This window comes from Meleagris gallopavo, chromosome 19, assembly GCF_000146605.3.
Source record: "Meleagris gallopavo isolate NT-WF06-2002-E0010 breed Aviagen turkey brand Nicholas breeding stock chromosome 19, Turkey_5.1, whole genome shotgun sequence".
Taxonomy (NCBI): Eukaryota; Metazoa; Chordata; class Aves; order Galliformes; family Phasianidae; genus Meleagris; species Meleagris gallopavo.
Window position 1 is genome coordinate 7,851,865 of NC_015029.2, and position 22,565 is coordinate 7,874,429.

General features: G+C 40.8%; 1 protein-coding gene across 1 annotated transcript in view; it reads left to right on the forward strand.

The window, feature by feature from the left end:
- QSOX2 (quiescin sulfhydryl oxidase 2) overlaps window positions 1-17,932 on the forward strand; it is a 23,538-nt gene extending 5,606 nt beyond the window's left edge. Inside the window, 12 exon segments of the mRNA XM_019621307.2 lie at window positions 2,086-2,312; window positions 2,600-2,648; window positions 3,567-3,672; window positions 3,854-3,944; window positions 5,468-5,613; window positions 6,535-6,627; window positions 6,629-6,676; window positions 8,616-8,745; window positions 10,943-11,065; window positions 12,072-12,222; window positions 15,070-15,258; window positions 17,256-17,932. Of these exon segments, the coding sequence (XP_019476852.1) occupies window positions 2,086-2,312; window positions 2,600-2,648; window positions 3,567-3,672; window positions 3,854-3,944; window positions 5,468-5,613; window positions 6,535-6,627; window positions 6,629-6,676; window positions 8,616-8,745; window positions 10,943-11,065; window positions 12,072-12,222; window positions 15,070-15,258; window positions 17,256-17,806 (1,904 nt within the window). The 3' untranslated portion in view covers window positions 17,807-17,932.
- The last annotated feature ends 4,633 nt before the right edge of the window (window positions 17,933-22,565 follow it).

Below are 22,565 nucleotides of genomic sequence, written 5' to 3' on the forward strand. Positions count from 1 at the left end.
GTAGTCTAAGTCTTCAGAAAGGCTTCCATTTAAGAAGTGGATTTTTAGGTTTGTGGACGTTGGCCTATCAGCAAATGCAAATTGCTTTTGGTGTTATTTGGTAGCAGAATGTTTCCACTTCAGAATGGGAATGGATGGGTTTTAGTGGAAGACTAAGAACGCTCATGCTTTCCCTAGTTAGCTTCATCTAGGAGCGATTTCATTTCTCATCTGTTCAACCTTGGCAACTTCACTGCAAGCTTAAAGATGGTGCTTCTGAGAATGAGGAGCAGAGCATGCTTTGTTTGCAGTTTTTGTTTTGATGCTTTCTCTCAGAATAGGCTCAGAGTTGTCACTGCTGCATCCCTAACCACACATTTAGCTTTATTACAGTTTACTTCTGGTAACTTAAAAGATGGTTGCATGTACCCACCAGAATGTCTGTGGGCTGGAATTATATGTAGTGGTTTTCTCTGCAGAAGTGACAAACCCTTAGAGATCCCACATACAACCCTTGAATTATGCAGAAATAATCCACTTCTCTGCACAGTTGTCCCAAATCCAGCAACATTTTCCTTCCAGAAATTGTTTTGGGGAACTACAGAAACGTTGCTGTTGTGCTGGAAGCAGTCTAGATGGGAAATGATAGTGCTATTTAAAAACTCAGCAGTGTTTTCTTTGAAACAAATCTACATTGCGTTGCCAATATAGGCTGTGTACTGCAGCAGTTTCCATGTCTCTTAGAAACAAGGAGCTCCTCGCTAAGCAGAAGCAAATGCTGAGCAGCATACACCCCAGCTGGTGCTCTTTAACCCAAGTGTTTAGCCAGAGATGCATTTCCATTGTTGTAAGTGAGCAATTTGCATTGGGCTCGTAGTGCTTCTATTCATTGTGTGGAGGAGGATGAAGGCAGGTGGAAAAAGGAGGAGTGGTGAAAGTCGGATGGGATAGATACCCAGAAGCCAAACTTTTTTTGTTGTTGTTGTTTGTTTTGCATTTTATTTGATAAAATGGACTTTTGTATCTTTTGTGTTGGTGTGAATATGTGCCCATCTGCTCGAGGATGCTTGTAGTTACTGCTGTGCCTGTTGGGCTGTTGGCATGTTCTGAAATTCCCACTCAGCTGCCCCATCCTCCTTCAAAGACAAGGAAAGGTCAAGCTAAATTTCAACAGCAGCCAGGCATCCAATCAAACCTTGAACTTGATGAAGCTTTTGGGCTCTTTGCTATAAAAGCAAATTTAATTTTAGTGCTTATTTTATATTTTATTGATCCCTGGGAGTTATGGTGCGTCTTCAAATTCTGCCCACAGCTGTTTTGATTCAGCTTAGCCATAAAAAGTAACTGCATAAGGGAGTCTCTTGGAGCAGTTCTTCCTTAAAGTGATTGCTGCAGCAGAGCAGAGCTGGCAAAATGAGAAGGAAAAAGCTATGAATGAATCGAAAGCTTTTATTGAAGTTATGTAGGTGCATTTATGGAAATACTTCAACCCTTGTGGTTACTCCTATGAAACATTTATAAAGGAAATTAGGAAATTTAGTGATGTGGGGACCCAACTCTGTAGCACTCCAGTTAAATCTCGGGTATTTTAGAAGCATATCCTGAGTGCACCTGAGGAGCAGTAAAAAGTAAAGACAGCTTTCAGTGGGCAAAATGTAAGTGTTGGGGTGAATGCAGATCTGGAGGCCTCTGAGAACATTGTGAGTTCAGTAAGCAGTGAGCCTGTGTGAAAATTAACTGCGATACCAGGTGCATCAAATGTGCAATTTAGTAATTGTCAGCCACGTGGATGGGAAACTATTGGATTTATTTTATCCATTTAAATATGCTCCACATGCTTAGCTGATAGGAAAAGCTGCGGAACTGATTTGGTACCTTCTGTTGGGTTGGACCCTATTTCATCTTCTTGGACTCAATTAGAAAAAAATCTTCAGTCCTATAATTGTCACATTGTATGTTGAGATTTCTTCTTATTTAGATGTATTGGGAATACTGCTGCAGCTTCAAAGAAACAGAAGCCCAGCCAGCCAGGGAGGTTTTAGTTGTTTCAATGACCTTCATTCATCTTGAGGATAGAAATGGCCTGTGAACAAGGACCAACTTAAGGGTTGGTTTCTGTGCTACTGGCATCTGTCAGAGTTGTGGAGTTGATATCCTTGGGAACCAGGCCAGTCTGCCTGCTGGGATCTGTGGTTGCTTCTGCTGAAAATGGAAATATATTTTTGTTTTCAGACTGGGAGTCTGCAATTAGAATTGGTGTGCTGGATTGCGGGGAAGAAGAGAACTATGAGACATGCAAGGAGTATGGGATCCACTTCTATCCAACTGTAAGGGTAAGTGCCATGATGTATTTATGGTCTTAGGTAAATTATGTGTGTTTTATGATAACTAAAACTTATAAATCAACTTATTTGCTGAGAGTATTTACTAGAAATTCTGATGCTCTACCCAGATCTTTGGAACTCATAGGCTAGGAGTAAAAACTATTTCATGAATGGAGGCATAGAAATGTTTTGTAATACAGCTGTAAAAACTAAAAACAACTGTGTGAAACCAGAGCTTTTGTCTTTAAAAGCGACTTTTAAAAATCATTAATACTTTTCTTTTTCTTCCCCCATAGTTCTTCAGAGCATTTACAAAGCAGTTTACGACTGGAGAAAACTACAAAGGTAGGAATATCCTACTATAACTGTGAGTTGCCCTCATTTTGGGGGAGGGGGGGAAGTCCCAAAGGACAAAACCAGCCCACATCTCTGTAGCCTGAGATGCAGTTTGCTCAGTCGTGGCTCTGGTGCCTTTTGAACTGCCAGTCAGTTTCCAGGCATCCTGAATTTCATTGGGGGAACCCCCACTCAGATGTTGACTAACTGAAAGCAGGCTTATCCCCTGTGTTTGACAGGATCACAGCTTGAGGTGGTTTGTCTGGGGACAAAAGTGATGTTGTCTTTTCTAATGGATTAACATTTAAAAGGCCAAAGGTCAGAAGAAGGACCACCTGCACCATTAACCCTTTGTGTAGAATTAGACTGTGCCTGTACCTGTTACTTCTGGTATTTGTGAGACCTCCTGCATCTTGATTTATTCCTTTTAAAGCTGATAAAATGATCTCGCAGGTCAGTTATTCCGTTCTGTTATGTGGCTTTGTAAGTTCACCTGTCCCATTTGCTATGAATGCCACACATCTGCAGTTCTTAATCCATCACGAATATCCTTATTGAAAAAAGGCTACTAGAATCTCCCACTGCAACTGCTGTGGGATCAAGCACACGTTTGGAATGAAACGTTGTTTTGACAGAGAACCAGCAAGGCAAGCAGATAGATTTGTGAGTCTTGATATTTTATAGATTTTGGGAGGGGTTGATAGTTTTTAAGTTCTCTTTTCAACCTTAAATTGCAATCTTACAATTAAATCCTTGGTACCTGTTCATCAGGCAGAAAACAGTGCCTCTTTTTCCCAGTCTGAATGTGAAACAAATAAAAACCAAAAATGCTGCAGGAAAGTATGAGAGTGTATGAAAACCTGCACCTGAAGTGTTTGCTACCAGTTGTCTGAAGCACTGCATGTTTTTGTACCTTGGACTCAGCAGGAGCGGATCGTGAGCTGCAAACAGTTCGCCAGATGATGGTTGACTTCTTGCAGAACCATTCCCAAGAGTCAAGACCTCCTGCTTGCCCACCACTGGATCCAGTTTCGTAAGTACCTTGTTTAAAGTGCAGTTAATGTATGTCTGCTGTGTTAATTAAATATAATATAGATAGTCTTATTAAAGTATGTTGTTATCAATACTACTACAAGATAGTAGAAGGAAGTTCTGTTGGTTACAGTGAGCTTATTGCATTCTCCTGTGCTAAATGCTTTATCTTTTCATGAAAGGTCCAGTGATGTTACTTCTCTCTTCGACAAGAAAGCCCCTCATTATACTGCTGTTGTGGTTGAAAGTAATAACTCCTACATTGGCCGAGAGGTAATGCATGATTTATGACACAGTGAGTATGAAAGGGTGTTATTATAAAACAGCTGAGTTTTATATTAGTCAAGCAAGAGAACTTGTGATTCTAGGACTGGATTGAAGGATGGTCAAAGTCGGGTCATGTTTTTTGAGATATCATGAAGTCAAGTGATTGCCTAAGGCTGTTGTATTTAATTATGCAGAAGAACTTGCTTACAAATGTGCGCCGTGTTATGTTAACTTCTCTTCCCACTTGAGAGGAAGATTAATTTATCTATTTCATTGTTAGCACAATTCTTTTGTTTCAAGAGTAGGAAAATCCCAACAAAAATATTATCAGATGTTTTGTTACTGCTAGAAAAACATTCATAATATTAGTAGTTCTAATTTAAATGATAGCATGCAATTGTTTCCACTCTGAGCCACTGAGGAAGTGAAAGTCTTTGATCTTTCCTTCCCCCCCAATAAAGTATTTGATTTGGCATCATTTCACCACTTAACGAGCCTGCTGTTCGCCTAGAGCTGTTACTTTTCTCTTGCTGCCAAGATCTAGAATAAGTAAAGTAAATAAACTGCACAATTATCTAAGTATAATCTGTGCAGAAACATCCGGTGTCTGTGAAATGTTTCTAATTAGATTTGATGCCAAGATGAGTGAGTTGTGTAAGTGGAGGAGGGTATGCTGCCAAAAACAAGAATCGCTTTGAGAAGCAGACTGCTTCCAGACATTTGGTTTCTGGAAGCTGCTGTTTTGGTGCTTGTAGGCAGTACCAAAAAGGAGGTAATGATTATGAAGTTCTCTAGCATTTTGTCACACTGATTTTAATACTGTTTCCCCTTTGCAGGGAAAGCAGATTGTTGTCCGAGTAAGGAGAATAGAATCTGCTTTCAGAAGGCTAAATATTTGCTAATGTTACTTAGAATTCTGTATTTATAAAGTAGCTTGATAAAATAGAAAACAACATTACTTTCAATTTTTCAGCGTTAGACAATATAGACAAACCTAATAGAAGTCACAACAGCTGAAGAAACAAAGTCCGTGCTTTTATTACTGATTAAAAGAGGGGTCTTTTAAATTACAAGTTTGAAAGTGAGGTGAAACATAGCAAAGACAATATGCACCCAAAAGGGAAAAATGTAATGGAAACTGACCTTGCACATGGAGCACAAAGCATATCTGTTGTTGCCTGTGGAATATTCCCTGCTCTATTTTGAGGTTTGAGGACATTTCATCATTCATTCTCATGTTTTCTTCAGATGTTAGAATTGAAAAGAAAAATAGCAGAATAGACCAAACAAAGAATTGAAAGTAGGAGTAAATATCTTATAGAGTAAATAACTTATAGAGTAAATGTTCATCTGATATTATTGGTGTCCACGGAATACTCACAGATGCACTTTCTTGGTTTAAGAACTGTTGAGAAAACTCTTTAACAGTTTAAGAGTTGATGCACTCTGCTTACTTACCTGTCTTGTCCTGCAAGATTGGATATTCCACCAACAACGTATTTAATTTGCGTTACCTTTTTGTTACCCAGGTTATCTTAGATTTGATCCAGTATGAAAACATTGCTGTAAAGAGAGCACTGAATTTTGATAAGTCTTTCCTGGAGAAACTTGGGATTACCTCAGTCCCTTCGTGCTACCTGATGCATCCTAACGGGTCACACGGGTTGGTTAACAGGTAAGCAGTTTCTGTTTCAAGGGAACATAGTGGGATTCACCTAAGCTATAGCAACTGTTTTTTATAGCTTCCTTTTATACAAAGTAAGTTATTTTATAATCATTTTTGCACGTGCATGATGACATTGTGTCTTAGCATGTACTCAGTACACTGTGTTTGATTCCTTTGTGTTTGAAAATTGTCTGTCTTGAGCACTCTTCAGCTGTTATTGACTAATTGTGTTTAGTGGTCTCATTATACAGTTTGCTCTTTATGAATGCTTACAATATGTAGAGATGGATTATGCCAGTAGAAAGAGTTGGTATGAAAGAGTCCTGTGGCCTTATAACCTTATAACCTTGGCTTGCTTTACTGCACTGGCAAAATTATTTACTGGTAAAACTTTCTTTGAAATAGACAGTTTTGTAGTGTTTCTGTCTGGATATAGGTGGCTGCTTGTTATTTGGAGTTGCACATGCTGATAGCTGTGTGCTGTTCCTAATGAAGCATTTAATATTGTTATATATCTGTATTTTTTTTCTGTAAGAGACTTGATATTAGCTTGCTTACCATTATTGCCTTTTTATAGTTTTTGTGCCTATTGCTATGGTGTATCTGAAAGGAAACATTTTGGAATAAAAATAAAAAAATTAGCAGTGCATCCAAGGTCTGACAAGCTTGCTTCTAAGTCAGAATGCCTGCTCCATGTGAACATTGCCTGTGTAAGGCAAGCTGCTATTTTGATGACCGTGACGTCCTTAATTCATGTGGAATTTCAAACCACTAATTGCAGTTATTTTTGTTACTATTCCTAAAATCATCACCATTTATCAAAATAGAAACGGAGAATAAAGTGAGCATGTTATAAATACACTGATTTGCTTTGGGTGTTTTATTAATCCAAGATGCAAAATAATCTGAATTTTGTCCATTTACGCCCAGTCTGAAGCCCCTGCGGTCGGTCTTTTCTTCATATCTGAAGTCGCTGCCAGGGGTAAGAAGAAACTTCTTCCACCCCTTGAGCTGCCTGCTAAAGGAACAAAGAGGAGAGCACAGAGATCAAGCCGTGGAAGGAATTTGATAAGTAAGCAATACTGATTTTCAAATCAATGCTTGATGATTAAAATTCCATGCAGTTTCTTTTTGCCACGTAGGAAGCTGCCCTGTCATTACAAAGTTCTGCTGCAGATGAAAATGGTATTTCTTTCTATCCCATCTGATGTGGCTTGATTTGAATAGGTTGATCAGAATTTCTGATCTTCATTCTTCTGCAAAATAAAATTTAAGGCATTTATGCTTATTACTGGAGAAATTATAGCACCAAAGCTGAAAGCAGTGCTTCAGTTGTTGCTTCAGCTTGATCTGTTTCTCAGTATGTTGAGATGACACTGAATTAGTTCATTTCCAGCACCAAGGTTACAGCTTCTGCGAAGTGCAGGTAACATTTCTGTGTTGGTGAGCAGTGTTTCAATCAATTCCCTGAAAAAAATAAACAGCAAAGCAACAAGCTATAGCACATTTCTGTAGAAAGCAATTATTCTTTGTGTGTATTGGAAAGTAAGCAGTGCCCACTAAAAATGCTCAACAAATGCAAATACAGTTGAAAATGCTTAAGTCACTGTGAAAGATGCTTGCCAAACCAAATCTGATGAGGTTTATCTTTACCCTCTTTTCCCCATTCTCTGAGAGAAGGATACAAAGGCTTTGCAGAGAGATAATCCCTCAGCATCTTTAGATGGAAAAGATACAGGACTGAGTGCTTTCATTTTGTACTTATTTTCCTTTTTTGGACACTATTAGTGTCATCTTCTTTCAATGACTATTGTAAAATATTGTACATAAAACATTGTATTATTAAAACAGCTTAGTTAAATGTAGCTGCTTCCCAGCAAGCCAAAATCTTGTTGATATGAATCTCCAGTCCAAGTGTCTTCCAAATGGGCTTTTTCAGGGAGACCTTTATGCAAACCTATGGATTTATGTTTAAGAAACTTGAAGCCAGCAGAGTTTTTTCTTTTTTTTTCCCCAATTTAAGTGAGTACATTATTAACTAAGGAGATATGTCAAAGTAAGTTTGTAGTTTGAGTTGTTAAAAATGTAGATTATCATGCATTTTAATATATGTTAATTTGTGCATGTAATTTTAGAGGTGGAGGCAGCTGACTTGTTGAATGTTTGTTTTTGTTTGGCTTGGAAATCATGATCTTGTTGAGCTCTTACAAAAGAATACTGTGTGAAGTTCTGTTTGTTCAGTTACATTGCTCTGCATGATACAGTGTGAAGGTTGGACTCTGAGAACATTGAAAGATAGGGTGTTTTACCTGATGCATCTTATCTGAAGTACCTCTTGTTGTAAAGACATTCGGTTGTGAGAGTGAACTGTTAAAATATTTAATTTGCTTTAGCTGTCTTACTTGTACCTGTCATAAGGTGTGTAACTAAGAGCTGATGTAAATAAAACTAATTGTTTTGCAAAGAACTCTGTGTCCAAGGAGCCTGCAGCAATGCTGCTGCACTTGGGAGAGGATTTCTAGGTTCAGTCCTTTCCAGTAACGATTTTTGCCAGTCTTGCTTGCACCTCTGCTCTGTGTATCATCTGTGTATGTTAAGCAGGAGTCTCCCTTTTTTTGGTAGCATGTAATTTTACTGTTTGTGTCAGATTCTGGAGAGAAGCTGTCATTTCTACTTCCTTGCTGACAGTGGTTTGTAATTTCATTGCAAGGTGAAGCCGGCCGGGAAACAAAAAGCTTAAGTGTGGTTTTGCTTCACGGGTCTAATTTCAGAGCAGAGTGATACAGAACTTCTTCAGGAGAGTGCAGTGGGTCTCAATGAACTCGACACCATTCCCAGCACCCGAAGCAACTGCTGTATCTGCCCGTGCCTGCTGCAGGATGTACTGCAATCGTTGTGGAGTGGCAAATGTAGAGGTTTTAATGACACCTGCTATATATCGATTTTACCTTCGTGAGTGATGAGAAAATGAGTGAAAGAGCCCTGTCGTGATGTTTATGTGTGTGTTTCAGATCGAAGTTGTACATGGCTGACCTTGAATCTGGATTGCATTACTTGTTCCGGGTAGAGCTTGCTACACACAAGATGCTTGAGGGAGCTGAGCTGAAGACCTTCAAGGATTTTGTTACCATTTCTGCCAAGGTATGTGCTTCTGCTCCTTGATTATTTTAAGAAAAAAAGAAAAAAAAAGACCGACATAAAACTTACTGTGGTGTAAGCTTCTCAAAATGTCTTTCAGAATGAATTTAAATATGTGCTTTCCCAATAGCTTAAAAATAGTTTTGTGAATTTCTTGAAATGTTGTTTTTGAGTTAGTTTATGCCGTTCTGATATCCTTAAAGAGCTGAAATGCCTTTTAATTTCATCTCAGAGAGATCAAATTTGAATAAAGGTTAAGCAGCCTGCAGCATGTTGAATGAATGCTATAAATAGAGTCCATTTATCAGATCTTTGGGATAAATAGCTGTTTTAACTCAGTAAGTAAAAGTATTCACTGTTTTTTCGATTTTGCATGCTTGACAAGTAGTGTTCTATTTAGAAATTTCTAACTTCTGTCTGAATCTTGAATGTGATTGAGGTTGAGTATTTAAGAAATGAAGATGCACACACATCACCTGTAATAAAAGCAACATACGCCATCTAACTTGGAAAAAAATGAAACTTAACTTTGTAACATCAGCCTTCTGAAAGGAGCAGACTCTAGATCTACTCACTGACTGCTAACACTTGGCTTCGTTCAAAATACCTTAACCAGTCCCTGTTTAAGGGAATAATAAGGGCTGTATGATCTATTCCCAGCTATCTGGATGTATCAATCAGTTTCTTGCCCCCCTGCAGCCATCAGAGGTCAGAAATCTCTAGCTGTCCTCATTTCTTTAAGAAAGTGTGGTGGTAATCTTTCCATCATATTATCCCTAAAACATCCTCTGTTCTTCCTGATGGCTCCTGGCCAGCTTATGTCATTTGCTTCCCTGGCTATTAGTGCATAAATGGGGAATGCTGTTGCACACTCATCTCCAGATTGCCATTGTACATGGGGACTCCTGTCCTTTATTTGCATTCTTTTGTTTTGAAAAGCTTTTCTCTTGGTTCTCATACACAATTCCCACATATTGACACGTGGACTGTTTATATTTGAGGCAGTCAGAATGCTGAGTTTGCAGTGTTGGTACTGTAATTATGTGCATCTTTCTGCAGGCTCACGGCACTGGATTTCAAAGTTAAACTCTGGATCTTGCTTTCCTGTTTAACAAAGTTCCCAGCATTCAATCCATAACAACAGCTTTGTGAATCAGGACTTCCAACACTTTTTATCCTATCCTCCTGTTTAACAGTATTTAAAATGATGCTAAATTCTAAATCCAGAGGTCTGATCTCTGCCCCCCTACTAGGGAAATCTTCATTATTGTAGAATTAGATTTTATTTTTTTCTGCCATGAAATATATCCACCAGGGACACTCTGCTACTATTGTCTTTTAGATAGGAATCTGTGATATTTGGGGATTCCTACAGGAGTAAATGTGATTGTAAATGCTGGCTGCAGAACAGAAGTATGCTGTTTTAGTTGGTCAGTGGCTGCAAAGGGACTTGGATGTGCAGAGCATCTTCTGACATCTATTAAATACATGAAATGTATTTAAGACAGCAGATACAGGGACTTTGTTTCCCCTTCCTCTGGAAGGGTACTTAGAAGATGTTGTGCATACTCAATTCCATACTAAATACAACAATCAATCAAGCATTTCTAGTGTATAATAATGATATGACCACTGATTTACAGTTCCTTGTGCTTGTCTGACAGAGTTTGACTGCTTTAACTTGCAAGTGAATGTAATCACCATTTCCAAACCACTTTGGAAATCACTTTTGCACATGTGAAAAGGAAAGTTATTTTTCTAGGTAACTGCCATCATCCATGCTTACAAAAACCAGAATAAAAATATTATAAGAACCAGTTGCTGTTTTATATTCAAAGAGTGAGAAAGAATTTCAGCCTTTCTTAGGTCTTATGCTCCTTAAGCTGTATGCTTAGCTGAATTGCCTTCATAGAAAATTCTGTGTAATCTGTCCAAGGTTGTTCTGCTTGAGATTGAGTACCTTCGTGCTGGTTAACATTTTGCAAATGCAGTGTGTTGAATTTTGAGAGTTACTGTGAGATAACTGATAAACTGATTTACTGGTAAACAGAACAAGCACACAACAAAAAATCTTGTCTATTAAACTTAGTGCATTTCAAAGAAAAGAAAACACATTTGGGTAAACATCAAACTGTCATGCTGCTGATGAAAGTTGTGCTTTAAAATATTACTATATTCTTTTTCTTTTTAATATCCTCAGCTTTTTCCTGGCCGTCAGCCTGTGGTGAAGTTGTTAGAGACCTTGCAGGAGTGGCTGGTGAGCCTTCCATTAGACAAAATCCCTTATGATGCTATTCTAGATCTGGTCAACAACAAAATGCGGGTAAGCTGTTACTGGTTTCCAGTGTAAAATACAGCATTAGTAAAGGATAAGATTCTATATAAATCTAAGGCATCACTTACTGATGGTCCCTCAGCCGTAATGGAGTTATAAGAAGGTTAAAATGAGAATAAAGTGAAATCATTGCCAGGAAAAAAAAATCCACTTGAAGAAATTGGAGTGAGAGAATTGCAGCAGACAATCCTGGCATGGTTTTATGAGCAAGCAGTTGCTGCCTTCCTTAATGTCAGCTTCAAACCATGGGAGAGCAGGAATTTTAGAATTGGCTTTATTTGCTGTGCCAGCTATCAGCAGAATTCTCTTAAGATCAGAGTATAAAAGGTGGGAAATTTACCCACTGAAGGGTAAATTATTCTTCATTATTCCTATTTAATTTCCTGGCTTTGTATGGTCATTGCCAGGAATCCCATCTCAGTTTGGTAATGAAAAGCACTGTGATGGAGCTGTCTTTGCACAGGAGTTAATGTGAGTCTTTCTCCCCATGAAGTGGGGTTGCTATCTGCAGTTTGGAAAGCAGACATGTGTTTTAGGCATCAGAGAGATGAATCATTGGAAAGAAATCCCATGCAAGATTTTCATTGATAGTGATAGTTTTAAGAAGAAATAAACATTAATTTTACATCTGATCCTCTTCAGATGTTACTGCTGTAAATTCCATAGATCTTGCTGAGTGATGCACAGTTTTTATTGTGCCCGCAGAAGCTGTAACACAGCTTACAGCAGTGTGGGTGTTTTGTTTTCATACTGTGCTTAAAAAAAAAGTCTCTAGAAGTTAAGCTGCTTAAGGTATCCTGGCAGACTAATCAGACATCCCTGATGTGCATCTTGGCAGGTTTAACATCACTGACTGTGTAGTGTATGTCATGTCATGTGTTTGCAAGACAGGTGAGTTTAATAATGGGCTTTGGAGTGAAGTATCATTTCTACAAATGTTGAAGTTAATTTCGGTCCCAGAGCTGCATGTATCTGAAATATGTATTCTTTTCAGATTTCTGGGATATTTCTCACTAAGAGAATGGAGTGGGTTGGCTGTCAGGGCAGCAGGCCAGAGCTCAGAGGCTATACTTGTTCCCTTTGGAAGCTGTTTCATACCCTAACTGTGCAAGCTGCGCTGCGACCAACAGCTTTGATAAATACAGGTAAGTAGCAGTTATGTGAGGTTCTTGAAGGGGGAGGCAAAAGCACACAGCAGTTCTGGTAGTCAAGAAAATAAGTAATGGATTCAAGGAATCTTTTTCCTGTAAATTCTTTGCTAATGCATTCATGGACAGTGTCTTTCCAGGCTCAGTTGGCAGGCTTTTGCCAGCAGGGGTCAGAGCGTAGCTTTGCTGCAGTGGGAAGGCTTTGAAAGAAAGTGTGTCAGTTTGTCCTTGCTTAGAAATGTGGTAAATAAAGTAGGAAAGTACGTGACCCTGGGGAAGTGAGCAATAAAACAGGAAGGAGGGGGAGAATTTCAAAGGAAGAAATTCTGAACCACCTGAAAAGGGAGGGAGACTGGTCAGGCTGTGAGGTTGCACTGTTTATTTGAGAAGAATGAGATGAAACCACAGGGTTTAGCAGCAATAAAAGCTGGACAGCCATTAGCCAGTCCTTCTGTAATTCTATTTCAGAAATACAGAATTTCAAGACAGATCTGTTTTCAGCTGAATTCCCATAGTGCCCATTAATTGTTGCAGTGGGTGGCACTCACTCCTTTGCAAACACTTGGTAAAATCCCTTGGTTTTAGACTTGCAGTATCTTTGAAAGAGTATAAATGTTCTGATGTTGGTTCCTAATTAAGAAACGTTCTGCATAGGTAGATACTGTCTTAGCACAATGGAAAGAAAATTAATGCTGGGATATTGCTCTTCATCTGATTTTGGTCTTGTAGGATAGTGCATTGTTTACTTATTGTTCTATTTAGTTTTTGTTGTTTCAATTTCAAGGCTTTTAATGTCTTCTGCAAAGAATTCTAGATGAAGTGCTACCAGGCCATGGTAACAATAGTTTGCAGTTTTCCAGTTGTCAATTGTACATTAAATACATATTTCAGATTCTGGATGTGTTTATCTGTCCAGCATAGTTTGCAATCGCAGAGAAAAACTCAATTCTTAATGTTGAATGCCCTGCAAAGTAGGCATACTTTGAGTAGCTAATCTCATCATGCTGTAGGGGTTTTTTCCTCTCATTTTGCCTTGTTTTGTTTGTTATTCGTGGGACAATAGGCTGAATCTCTTTGTTGTGCTGCATGGTGTATTAGCTGAGCAGCAGCATCATGCAGCCGAATTGCCCTTTTCTGAGGCAAACTGCTGAAACTGTTTGAATCGAATTGAAAAACGTTCTGAATATCGAGGTATTACAAAATCACATCTTGCATTGCTTCCGTGTTCCAAGCTTTAGTCAGTCTGAAGTTAAAAATACACTGCAGAACCTGAGAACTCTTCGGCACACTTTAACCATCGATTTAAATCGGGCAGATATGTGATGATCACTTCTTATGGCAAAAGAATTGGGTCAGTCTGAGACTGTCGGATTATGTCTTGGGAGGTTTTCCTCTCCTTATTGCTTGTTTAAATCCCATCTACTAAAAAGCATGATGTACTCCCTAATCCTTCCCACCACAGGTAGGGTTTTATGGTTCTTGTCCACTTTAAAGATTAGGGTTACCCTGAATTGCTGTAGTTTGGGAGGAAAGAGAAAAGGAGGATTACACGATGATACATGGCAGATGTTAATAGAAGATTCATCTCTGGGCTGATAAAAGAAAAACAAACAAAATGAGCCATTTTGCAATTGTTTGTTTCCTTTTTAAACCAGCTGGATTTTTCTTGATAGTTTCCACTCCTTGCAGAGTCTGGCAGCAGCCAGCATAAACTTACCATGATTTTCTTGATCGAATGTTTTTATTGCTTTAAATTTGATGTGTTTTATTGTTGAGCTGTGTAATTTGAAGCTGCAATGAGGTGAACATCAGGGAACCCAAAGGAGCTCTGAACACAGAATTGTTCACTTCGGAGGGCGGATAGAAATCACTGCAGAAATCTCATCCTGGACATCCTTCATTTGTATGGAAGAGTTCTCAATTAATTAGATCTGTTGGTGTGGATAAGACTTGCTCGTGGATTTTTAACTGTATATCTGAATCTTTTAATCCATTGCTAAATTTGAAAGCCCTCTCTAGAAAATGAATTTTGATGGAAACTTCAAGAATGTAACATTACACAGAACAGATACGATTAAATTTGTAATTGAATCTGTTTTACATGAAGAGATTGTTTGCTGGTAGTTATTTCTTATTGATTTTATTCCTAAATTCATAGTCAGTATATGTGATGAAACTCTTTTGTCTGAAATTCATTTCAACTTTCCAAAACACTTCTTAGCCTTTCTTGTAATACTGTAATTTAATCTGCTGTAATCTCCTAGCTTTTATTTATACACGCCTATTCAATCACAGATATGGAATGTCTGAGCAGAGATTGTTTGCTTTTCATTGGTATTAATAACATCTCTGCTCTAACTAAAGGTGTGCTATGGAGTCTCCATGTGTCTCTTACACAGGCAGCAGACAAATGCTCTGGCAGTTTTGAGTAGGTTTTGCTAAGGATTTTTTTTTTTTCTGAGCTTGTACAGAGAGCACATGTGCTCCCAGCCTCTGCTCTTCATTGCCAGAATGGGACAGAAGCACTGGAACCCTTTACCATGGATATCTATGAACCTCCCAGGTGGGTGTGTTCAGCTGCAGCAGTCAGTACTCACCCAACCTAAGACACTGCATCATGAGCTGTTTATTTTGGCAAGCATTTGGTTTTGGTGCTGATGACTACACATGTGCTTTGGACGCCTGTAAATGGGGAAGGTGGCTGGTTCTGTGCATCTGGAGGTGTTCATATCCATGGGATGAGAAGGGAACAACGTTTCCTTTCCTTTTCCCGAGGCTCACAGCACCCACTGAAGCTGTGTTTGTCCCAATGGTGCTGAATGCTTTTCTCATCTGCCTTTCTAGGTCTTGAAGACAATCCCAGAATAGTACTTGAGGTCATGCTGAGATACATCCAGCACTTCTTTGGATGCAAGGCTTGTGCTCAGCACTTTGAGGAGATGGCGAAGGAATCCATGGACTCGGTGCAAACCTTGGACAAGGCTGTTCTCTGGCTCTGGGAGAAACACAATGTAGTCAATAACAGACTTGCAGGTAAGCAGGGGAAACCCACACAGGGTAGCTGTGTCTGAAAGGCTATGGCATTTTATACAGCGTAGTTTGTAGTGGAATAAATAGGTGTGCAAATATATGTAACATGGGTTCAAACCAACAGCTGTTGTCTCAGCTTCGTGTCCCCCTATGAAATACTGACTTAAGACCAGCTCTGTAACTATGTTGGTGTACAAGGTTAACAACCTTAAGGGTGTTTGTATGCAGAGCAAGACTTACAGCATCTCAGTCAGCTTTAAAGACCAGCCTGGTAACATTTCATGACTGAGGAATATGCACACTTGAGATACACTCCAGTAGAACAGTTTATCTCTTATGACATACAGTGAAAAAGCTTCTCAGAGATGGTGCTCCATCCGAGATGTCACCTGTTGCTTGATGAGATGCTGAATTCAAAACAAAGCCTTTTCCAAAGAGAGCAACACAGTTCAGCTACTTAGAGGATAAAAATAATTAATTTTCTTTCCATTACAGTTTAAGCAGATGTTAAAACTCATCTTCATTTTGTTCTGGAAAGATGCTGTAGAGGGTGATAATTGAAGAGGAGGCTTTCTCAGGATAAAAGAGCCTAAACTATTACCAGATCAACAACCAAATAAAATAAAATTGCCATATGAAGAAAATCTGTTTTCCCCCACTGCCTCGATTGCTGTGTTTTCAGTGGACTAAAAATACAGCTAAAATACTGGGTTGTATTTAATCTGTTCTGTTATGGGGATATCAAATAGCTAAAGCACTAAAGAAAATTGGTTTCTCTTTGCACTTAATCCTTGGCTACTGTTATGGATCTGTGTAATGTAGCATTAGTTACAATTTAAATATGCTACGCTGTGTTTATATCGTGGTTAGGCTGAATTCCCAAGATTTATGAAGTATTAAATACTGTTGTGAGTAGAAGCAGTTGGCCTCCTTTCTCCAAGAAAGAAGTGTATGAGGAGGTATTTAAAAAAAAAAAATCATCCCTGAATGTTTGCTACTATTGCCAGACAGAGCACAGGGAGTCACATCCTGCACACATGGAGCAATGTGCTGCTTTAGAGCATTCAGTCATTGGAAAACCCACATGGATATTGATTTAAATGATGCAACAGCTGGCTGAATGCACTTTTAGAAGTGTAAACGTGCTGGAGTAAATAAGTGTCAAACAATGCATTTTGAGTTTGCTGAAATTTCTCTTTGGGACAGCAACTTCTTCTAATCCCTGAAAGCTGCACCTGCATTTCTGGCAACATACATAGCTGTTAGTGAGAAATAATGTTTGAATGGTCAATGAAAGCACCTTGGCAAGACTTCAGGTGTGGGTTATGAGATTGTTGTATGTAGCTCTGCCTTACTGAATTCCTGATACAAAATGTATGTGTTCTTTTTGGCAGGGGAACACGAAGTGCAGTAAGTTTTCTGTTGGTAATCTTAACATAAGTTGTTTTTTTTCCTGTTTTCTCTACTGAAACAAAGTGGTTACAGAGTGATTTTTATTGTAAGACATCTGAAAGGCAGACTTGTGCTCTTCCATTTGAATAGCAGAGACAAATATTTGTAACAGCTTACTGCAAACCAGGCTGGAAGATTAAAGAGCATCCAGTGCAAAAGAGCATTTGTTTCAAACCATAACTCGAATTAACCCTGAAAGAACCAGCTGGGGGTGTTCTCATGCCTTCCAACATCACAGCACTTGTGAATCCTGTTGTATTGGAATTTGAATGCAGCATCTTTTAGTGAGAGAAGAGGAAAATAAGCGATAGTGTTCGTAGCTCAAAGGAGGAAGCACCTGTCAGGAAAGTCATGAATTGCTTAATTTGTGATTGCCTTCAGTTTAATACAAACATTACTGTGCTGTGGTGGTTTTTTTGGTGTTTGTTTGTTTTCCTGCCTCACTATTTCTAAATAAAATATACACTGCAGTTTCTGCTGAGGTGTCTGACAGTTCAGTGTGCCTCACTCATTCATTTCTGATGTATTTTTTGCCTTCTCTCAATTAGGTGATCTGACAGAAGACCCCAAATTTCCCAAAGTTCAGTGGCCAACTCCAGACCTCTGTCCTGCATGTCACGAGGAAATTAAAGGGTTACACAGCTGGAACGAGGCCCAAGTTCTGCAGTTCATGAAGCATCACTACGACAGTGAAAATATTCTTTATAAATACACTGAGAGCCAGACTGACTCCAGTGATACTGAACTAAAAGATGCAAGGGAGGAGAAAGACAAAAGCCTGCTGGAGAAACCGGGTGGAAATAGAGAAAATGTGGTCCTGAACCAAGAACTCATAAGAGATTCAGAATCTAAGCTGTTCAATAAGCTCCTAGGGAACCATGGACCTGCCAAAGACAGCAGTAAAAGTGCATTTGAGTCCGTGAACCATCAGGAGAGCAGGCAGTCTGTAATTTTCTTAGGGATTGGATTTTCCAACATAGACATGAGTCTGTGTGTCGTCCTGTATGTAGCATCATCCTTATTTCTGATGATCATGTACTTTTTTTTCCGAATGAGATCTAAACGGTGGAAAGTGAAGTATTATCGCCCATCTGTGTAACAGCTCCCCTTGGGAGCCAGGTGGTTGTTGTTGTTGTTGTTGTACGTGGCTGTTCAGTACCAGATACAACTTTAATATTTATGATCAGGGATTTTATATACAATATTCCTTGTTTTAAAACCCTTTCTTCCTGAGTCATTTCACAAGTGTTTTAGCTTAATATATGGCGCTTGCTGCAAGAACCCCAATCTTTCACTCTGAGGCACACAGTGCTGTCATAAAATACCCAGTGAAGGAAGCGTTGCATTTTTCAGTGAGGATTTTTCCGTGACTTACATCATTTATTCATTTGCAGAGTAAGCATGACTTTATGCAATCAGCATTGGTACCAGTGTAGGTTATGAGGTCTGCTTGAAATCAATTCTAAGCCTCTGTGACTTTCTCAAGTATTGCTCACGCTGCATACATAGAGTAGAAAGCATCTTCAAGCAGTTCTTCCATTCCCTCGTTGCAGCCAAGGATGTGTGTGCTCTGCAAGGACAGGAGACCTGGGGTGGTGTGCATCCCTGCAGGCAGCCTGATTGTGTTTGCTGATGCCATCATTCATTAAACGGAGTTCAGTGTCAGCAACAACCACCCCAGACCCGATGTTTTGTGTGCACCACTGTTGGATGTGTTAACAGAGCATTGGATGACTCATTTCTGAACTGGAGGAGCAGCTCAGTACTGAATGAGGTGTTAGCCAGCTGCCAATTCTGATGGACTCCAGTGAAGAGAAACACCGTTTTTAGTGAAGGAAACTGAGGCTGTTTGCATCAGCGTGCCAGAGCAAATGCTCAGATGTAGAAATACTACATTTCTTACAATGCTGAGTGGCTCTGTTGGGTCACAGTAATTGTTCTTCTGGAAGTCAGCATAAATGCTTTTCGGTACCACCAGTTCTGGGCTCATGGGAATGTCACCTGCTGGCTGTGAGGTCTGTGCAGAAAGTACAGCAGCCACTTCTGTTGGTGGTGTGCTGAGAGCTCTGCTGTGTGGGCCAGGGCGGGTTTTAACTGTAGGGAAGTCCAAGAGCTCTTCCATTGCTGCATGTGGCAGCAGTGGGGAGTATGGCCATTGGCTCTACAGATCTGACAGGGATCCTTGCTGACAGCTATTAGAGGGAGGCATGAAAACAGTTGTAAAATTACCATTCAGAATAGGAGTTCCTTTCTGATCTGTGGAGGATAATTCATGTTCTGGGTAGTGAAGTTTATAATCCTATCCAATGTAATTGAGCGTGTTCTAGTTATCCATTACCTAATCTTTAGTTAATCCTAATAGGTTTTGGCCTCAATGTTTTCTCGTGGCAGTGAGTTCTACAGATTAATTATGTTATATAAAAAGGGTTTTCCTTTCAATTCTGCATTTCCAACTTTTAATTTAATTGAATGTTCAGTAGCTCTTCTGTTACACGAGCAGTGAGCAGTCCCTGGCCAATTCATTCTGTTATTTGTACTGCGTGTGTCAGCCTCTTTCCGTTGTACATCCCAGCATCAAAAGCTTCAAGCTCAGCACAGAAACTCAGCAAAGATATTTTCTCATAACTAAACTTGTTTATTTACAAAATGGACTTTTTTTCAGGCAGGTTTTTCTGCAGCTTCAACCTCCAGTAATGGAATTGAGCCTGTAAGTGTCAAAACAACTTACAGATAAGGTAACAATCCATGTAGTTGTAAACACATCAGGAAGAGCTCTCCATTCACGTGGTGCTGTTGTTCTGTGCACGTAAGGGGTGTGTGTTACCTGCAGCCCTGCACAGCCATCTGTGTGCTGGGAGCTCTGTGCCTGCAGCTGAGCACCTTCCCACGGCCGTGCTCTGTGTTGGAGAGCTCTGGTGCAAGGAGCCCTTGTGAGTTTCTTTTCTTCAGGAGTTTGTAGGGGTCCCTATGATTGTAGTGCCTGAGCTTGAACATTAAAACAACTTGTAAGCAGGTAGAAGGATGGTTAACCAGTGGTGGTTGATCTGTGCCACTGCGCTTTGAGCTGGCATCCCGTGAGAGGTCCCAGGAGGAGCTGAGCTGATGGGAAAGCCCAGACTTGTGAAGTTTAAGCTTGAAAATTGGTTCACTTCTAACTGGAGAGATCTTGGTATCGGCCAACAATCGAAACTGTTTTGCTTCTCAGAACAAACCAACCTGAACTAAATCCAGAAGTACGGTAAAAGGCAGCGCAGGGAGCACCGGCTCTGGGAGATGTGGCAGTTTCCATGGGACTGCTGGGCCTCCTGCTGCCAGTGGTGTTTTGAAGCAGAACAGTCATTGCTGCTGTTCAGAACTTCCTTCATGTATTACAGACCCCAGTTGGTTTGACTCGTTCATTGTATTTTTATCTACAAAGGAAAACAAAAGGCTTTGAAGGTTTGTAGAGGCAACTCTGCCATCAGAACAGCAGCAAATGTGCTGTTGGAATAAGGTTGCTTTGGTACATCCCAATAACTTCCATGACAAAATGACCAGACATGTGGAACTGCAGTGGTGTTTTTTGTTTGTTAGCATGGAAGCACGACATGAAGGTGTTGGTTTATCTGTGCTGATGCTCTCACTTGGTGTTAGCAGTAAGCTGGCGCAGGTTTTCACTTGAATTGCTTTTACTGCCCTCATCTGGAAAGGTTTTCTTGACTTTGGACTCGGTTGTGCCAACCTTGGTTTACTTGTTTTTATTTGGTATCTTTGTTATGACTGATGTCATCCTTCTGTGCCCTTTGGTTGTCTACATGTTTTACATCTGCTGGGAGATGCCTGGTGCTGCCGCTGTGCTGGCAGGTGTCACACAGCATCTCCTTCCTTACAGTGCTTCACACCACTGTCCCCTTACTCCTGGGACTTCTGTTTCTGTGCTGTGTACCAACTTTCTGTGATGCCGTTTCCATCTGTGGCTCACACCATCCTTGGAGCAGCCGTTTCCCATCAGGATTTCTGGGCCTTCGTAATTCATGGAGCCTTCTTTGCTCTTCAGATATTTGTGAAGAGGAAATACTGAACCTGCATAGAGAGAAGGAGAAGCTTGAGTGCTGAAGAACCCCGCTGGCATCATTAGTGAAGTCTCTGGTTTACAATTTCCAGCACTGTTATCCGTCCTGTTACTGCTCAGAGCTGACTGCGATCTATGAATGGAACAAAAGCTTCCAGGTGTATTTTCTCCATCTGTGCACTGCATATCAGATGTTGGGAATATTGGATGTAACAGTTCAGTTATTTAAATGTTTTATTTATTTAGATTCAGTAATTGACGTTTTCATGTCTGTTCTGTCAGGGGTGTTTTTAAACTCTAGGAAGGAAAAGTGAATATTTTGTACCAAACTGTAAGCTGATGTGCTTGTTAAAAATACAAACATTTGGGCAAAGTGGTGCAGTTGGAGTTTTTAATCCGTGTTTTTGGGATCTCTTTAGTTAAACTCCAGTGCAGGCACAGCTTGTATGCACATCCATTTCAAATCACACCAGTTGTTTTCTGTAGGTAATGAATTTGGAAAATCTTACTCCATTTTTTTCACTGTTGCAGCCCAAATACCTTGAGGAGAAATGCAGACATTCACCTTTGGGTCTGGGTAGGGATGACCCGTCCTCACTGTCCAAAGTTAATGGGTGTGCTGCCTTGTTTCAGGTGGGTGCTGAAGGTTATCTGGGTGAGGCTTGGGCTGCTGCCCTGCCCTGCCCTGCCCTGCCCAGCTGCTTGCTGCTCATGGGGAACGGCTGCCGCACAGCGCCTGCAAGCACGCAGGCTTTTAAACTGCTTCCTTAGAGGATCAGACATAAAATCCACTTATAAACCCAAGCTTAAGAGAGGCTGCATGGGTCACTGCCTGCCCCAGGAGCTGCTCTTGGTCCTGTGGACAGCCAAATTGTTCCAGTGCTGGGGGCACTGTTACAACCCCGTGCAAGGAGCTCCATCCCTCTCCCTGTGACATCTTCCTGCAGCAGTTTCCGCAATACAGCTCAGAGCTGTCCTATGGGATGGGATCCATCCCCACCCACTCATCCACTCGCCGTGGCACCCAGCAGAGCTCGGTGTTGGTGTGAGGCTGAGCCTGGTGGGCAGGTGAAAGTCGCCATGCTGCCCTCCGCCAGGAACATATGTGTGTTTGGAGGCTCCTGCCCCTAAGCTGCTTTTATTAATTTGTAATCCCCTGCGAGCAGGAGGTAAAGGGATTCGGGGGATTAGTGGTCTCACAGTAACAACCACAATTATCAGCTCCCGCTGCTGGGACAAGCAGTGTGCATGCAGTTATGGGGCTGTACACCATGGGACAGGGACAGACACACCTACACACACAAGAGTTATCAGAATACAGCACAACCACACAAATGCAGACGCACAGGTGCACACCCAAAGGACGTGCAGGCTGACTTGGATGCAAGCACTGCACACAACTGTGTACCCACATCTGCACTCACAGCCACGTAGCTCAGCCCCACTGTGCACATCCCTGCACTCCTATCTGCACCCCTTGCACATTCTTGGACGCTCAATTAACACAATTAACCTCTGCTAGCCACAGGGCACTGATTGCCGTGGGTCAAATACTCTCCCCGCTACTTCTTCACGCTCATTAACTAATTAACGGAGAGTGACGACCCCCGCTCCCCACGGGCAGCGTCGTGACGGCCGCTGGAACGAGAGAAATCGGAGCTGTGGGGCCGGACCTCCCCCCGACGGCGCTTCCCCTGACCTCCGCCCGCAGCGCGATGCCCCCGCGGGGGCTTCACGGGGCCGGGGCACGCGTGGGACGTGGGGAACGATCCTTGCCCCCCTCGCCCTTGCGCTTTTGTGATGCTAA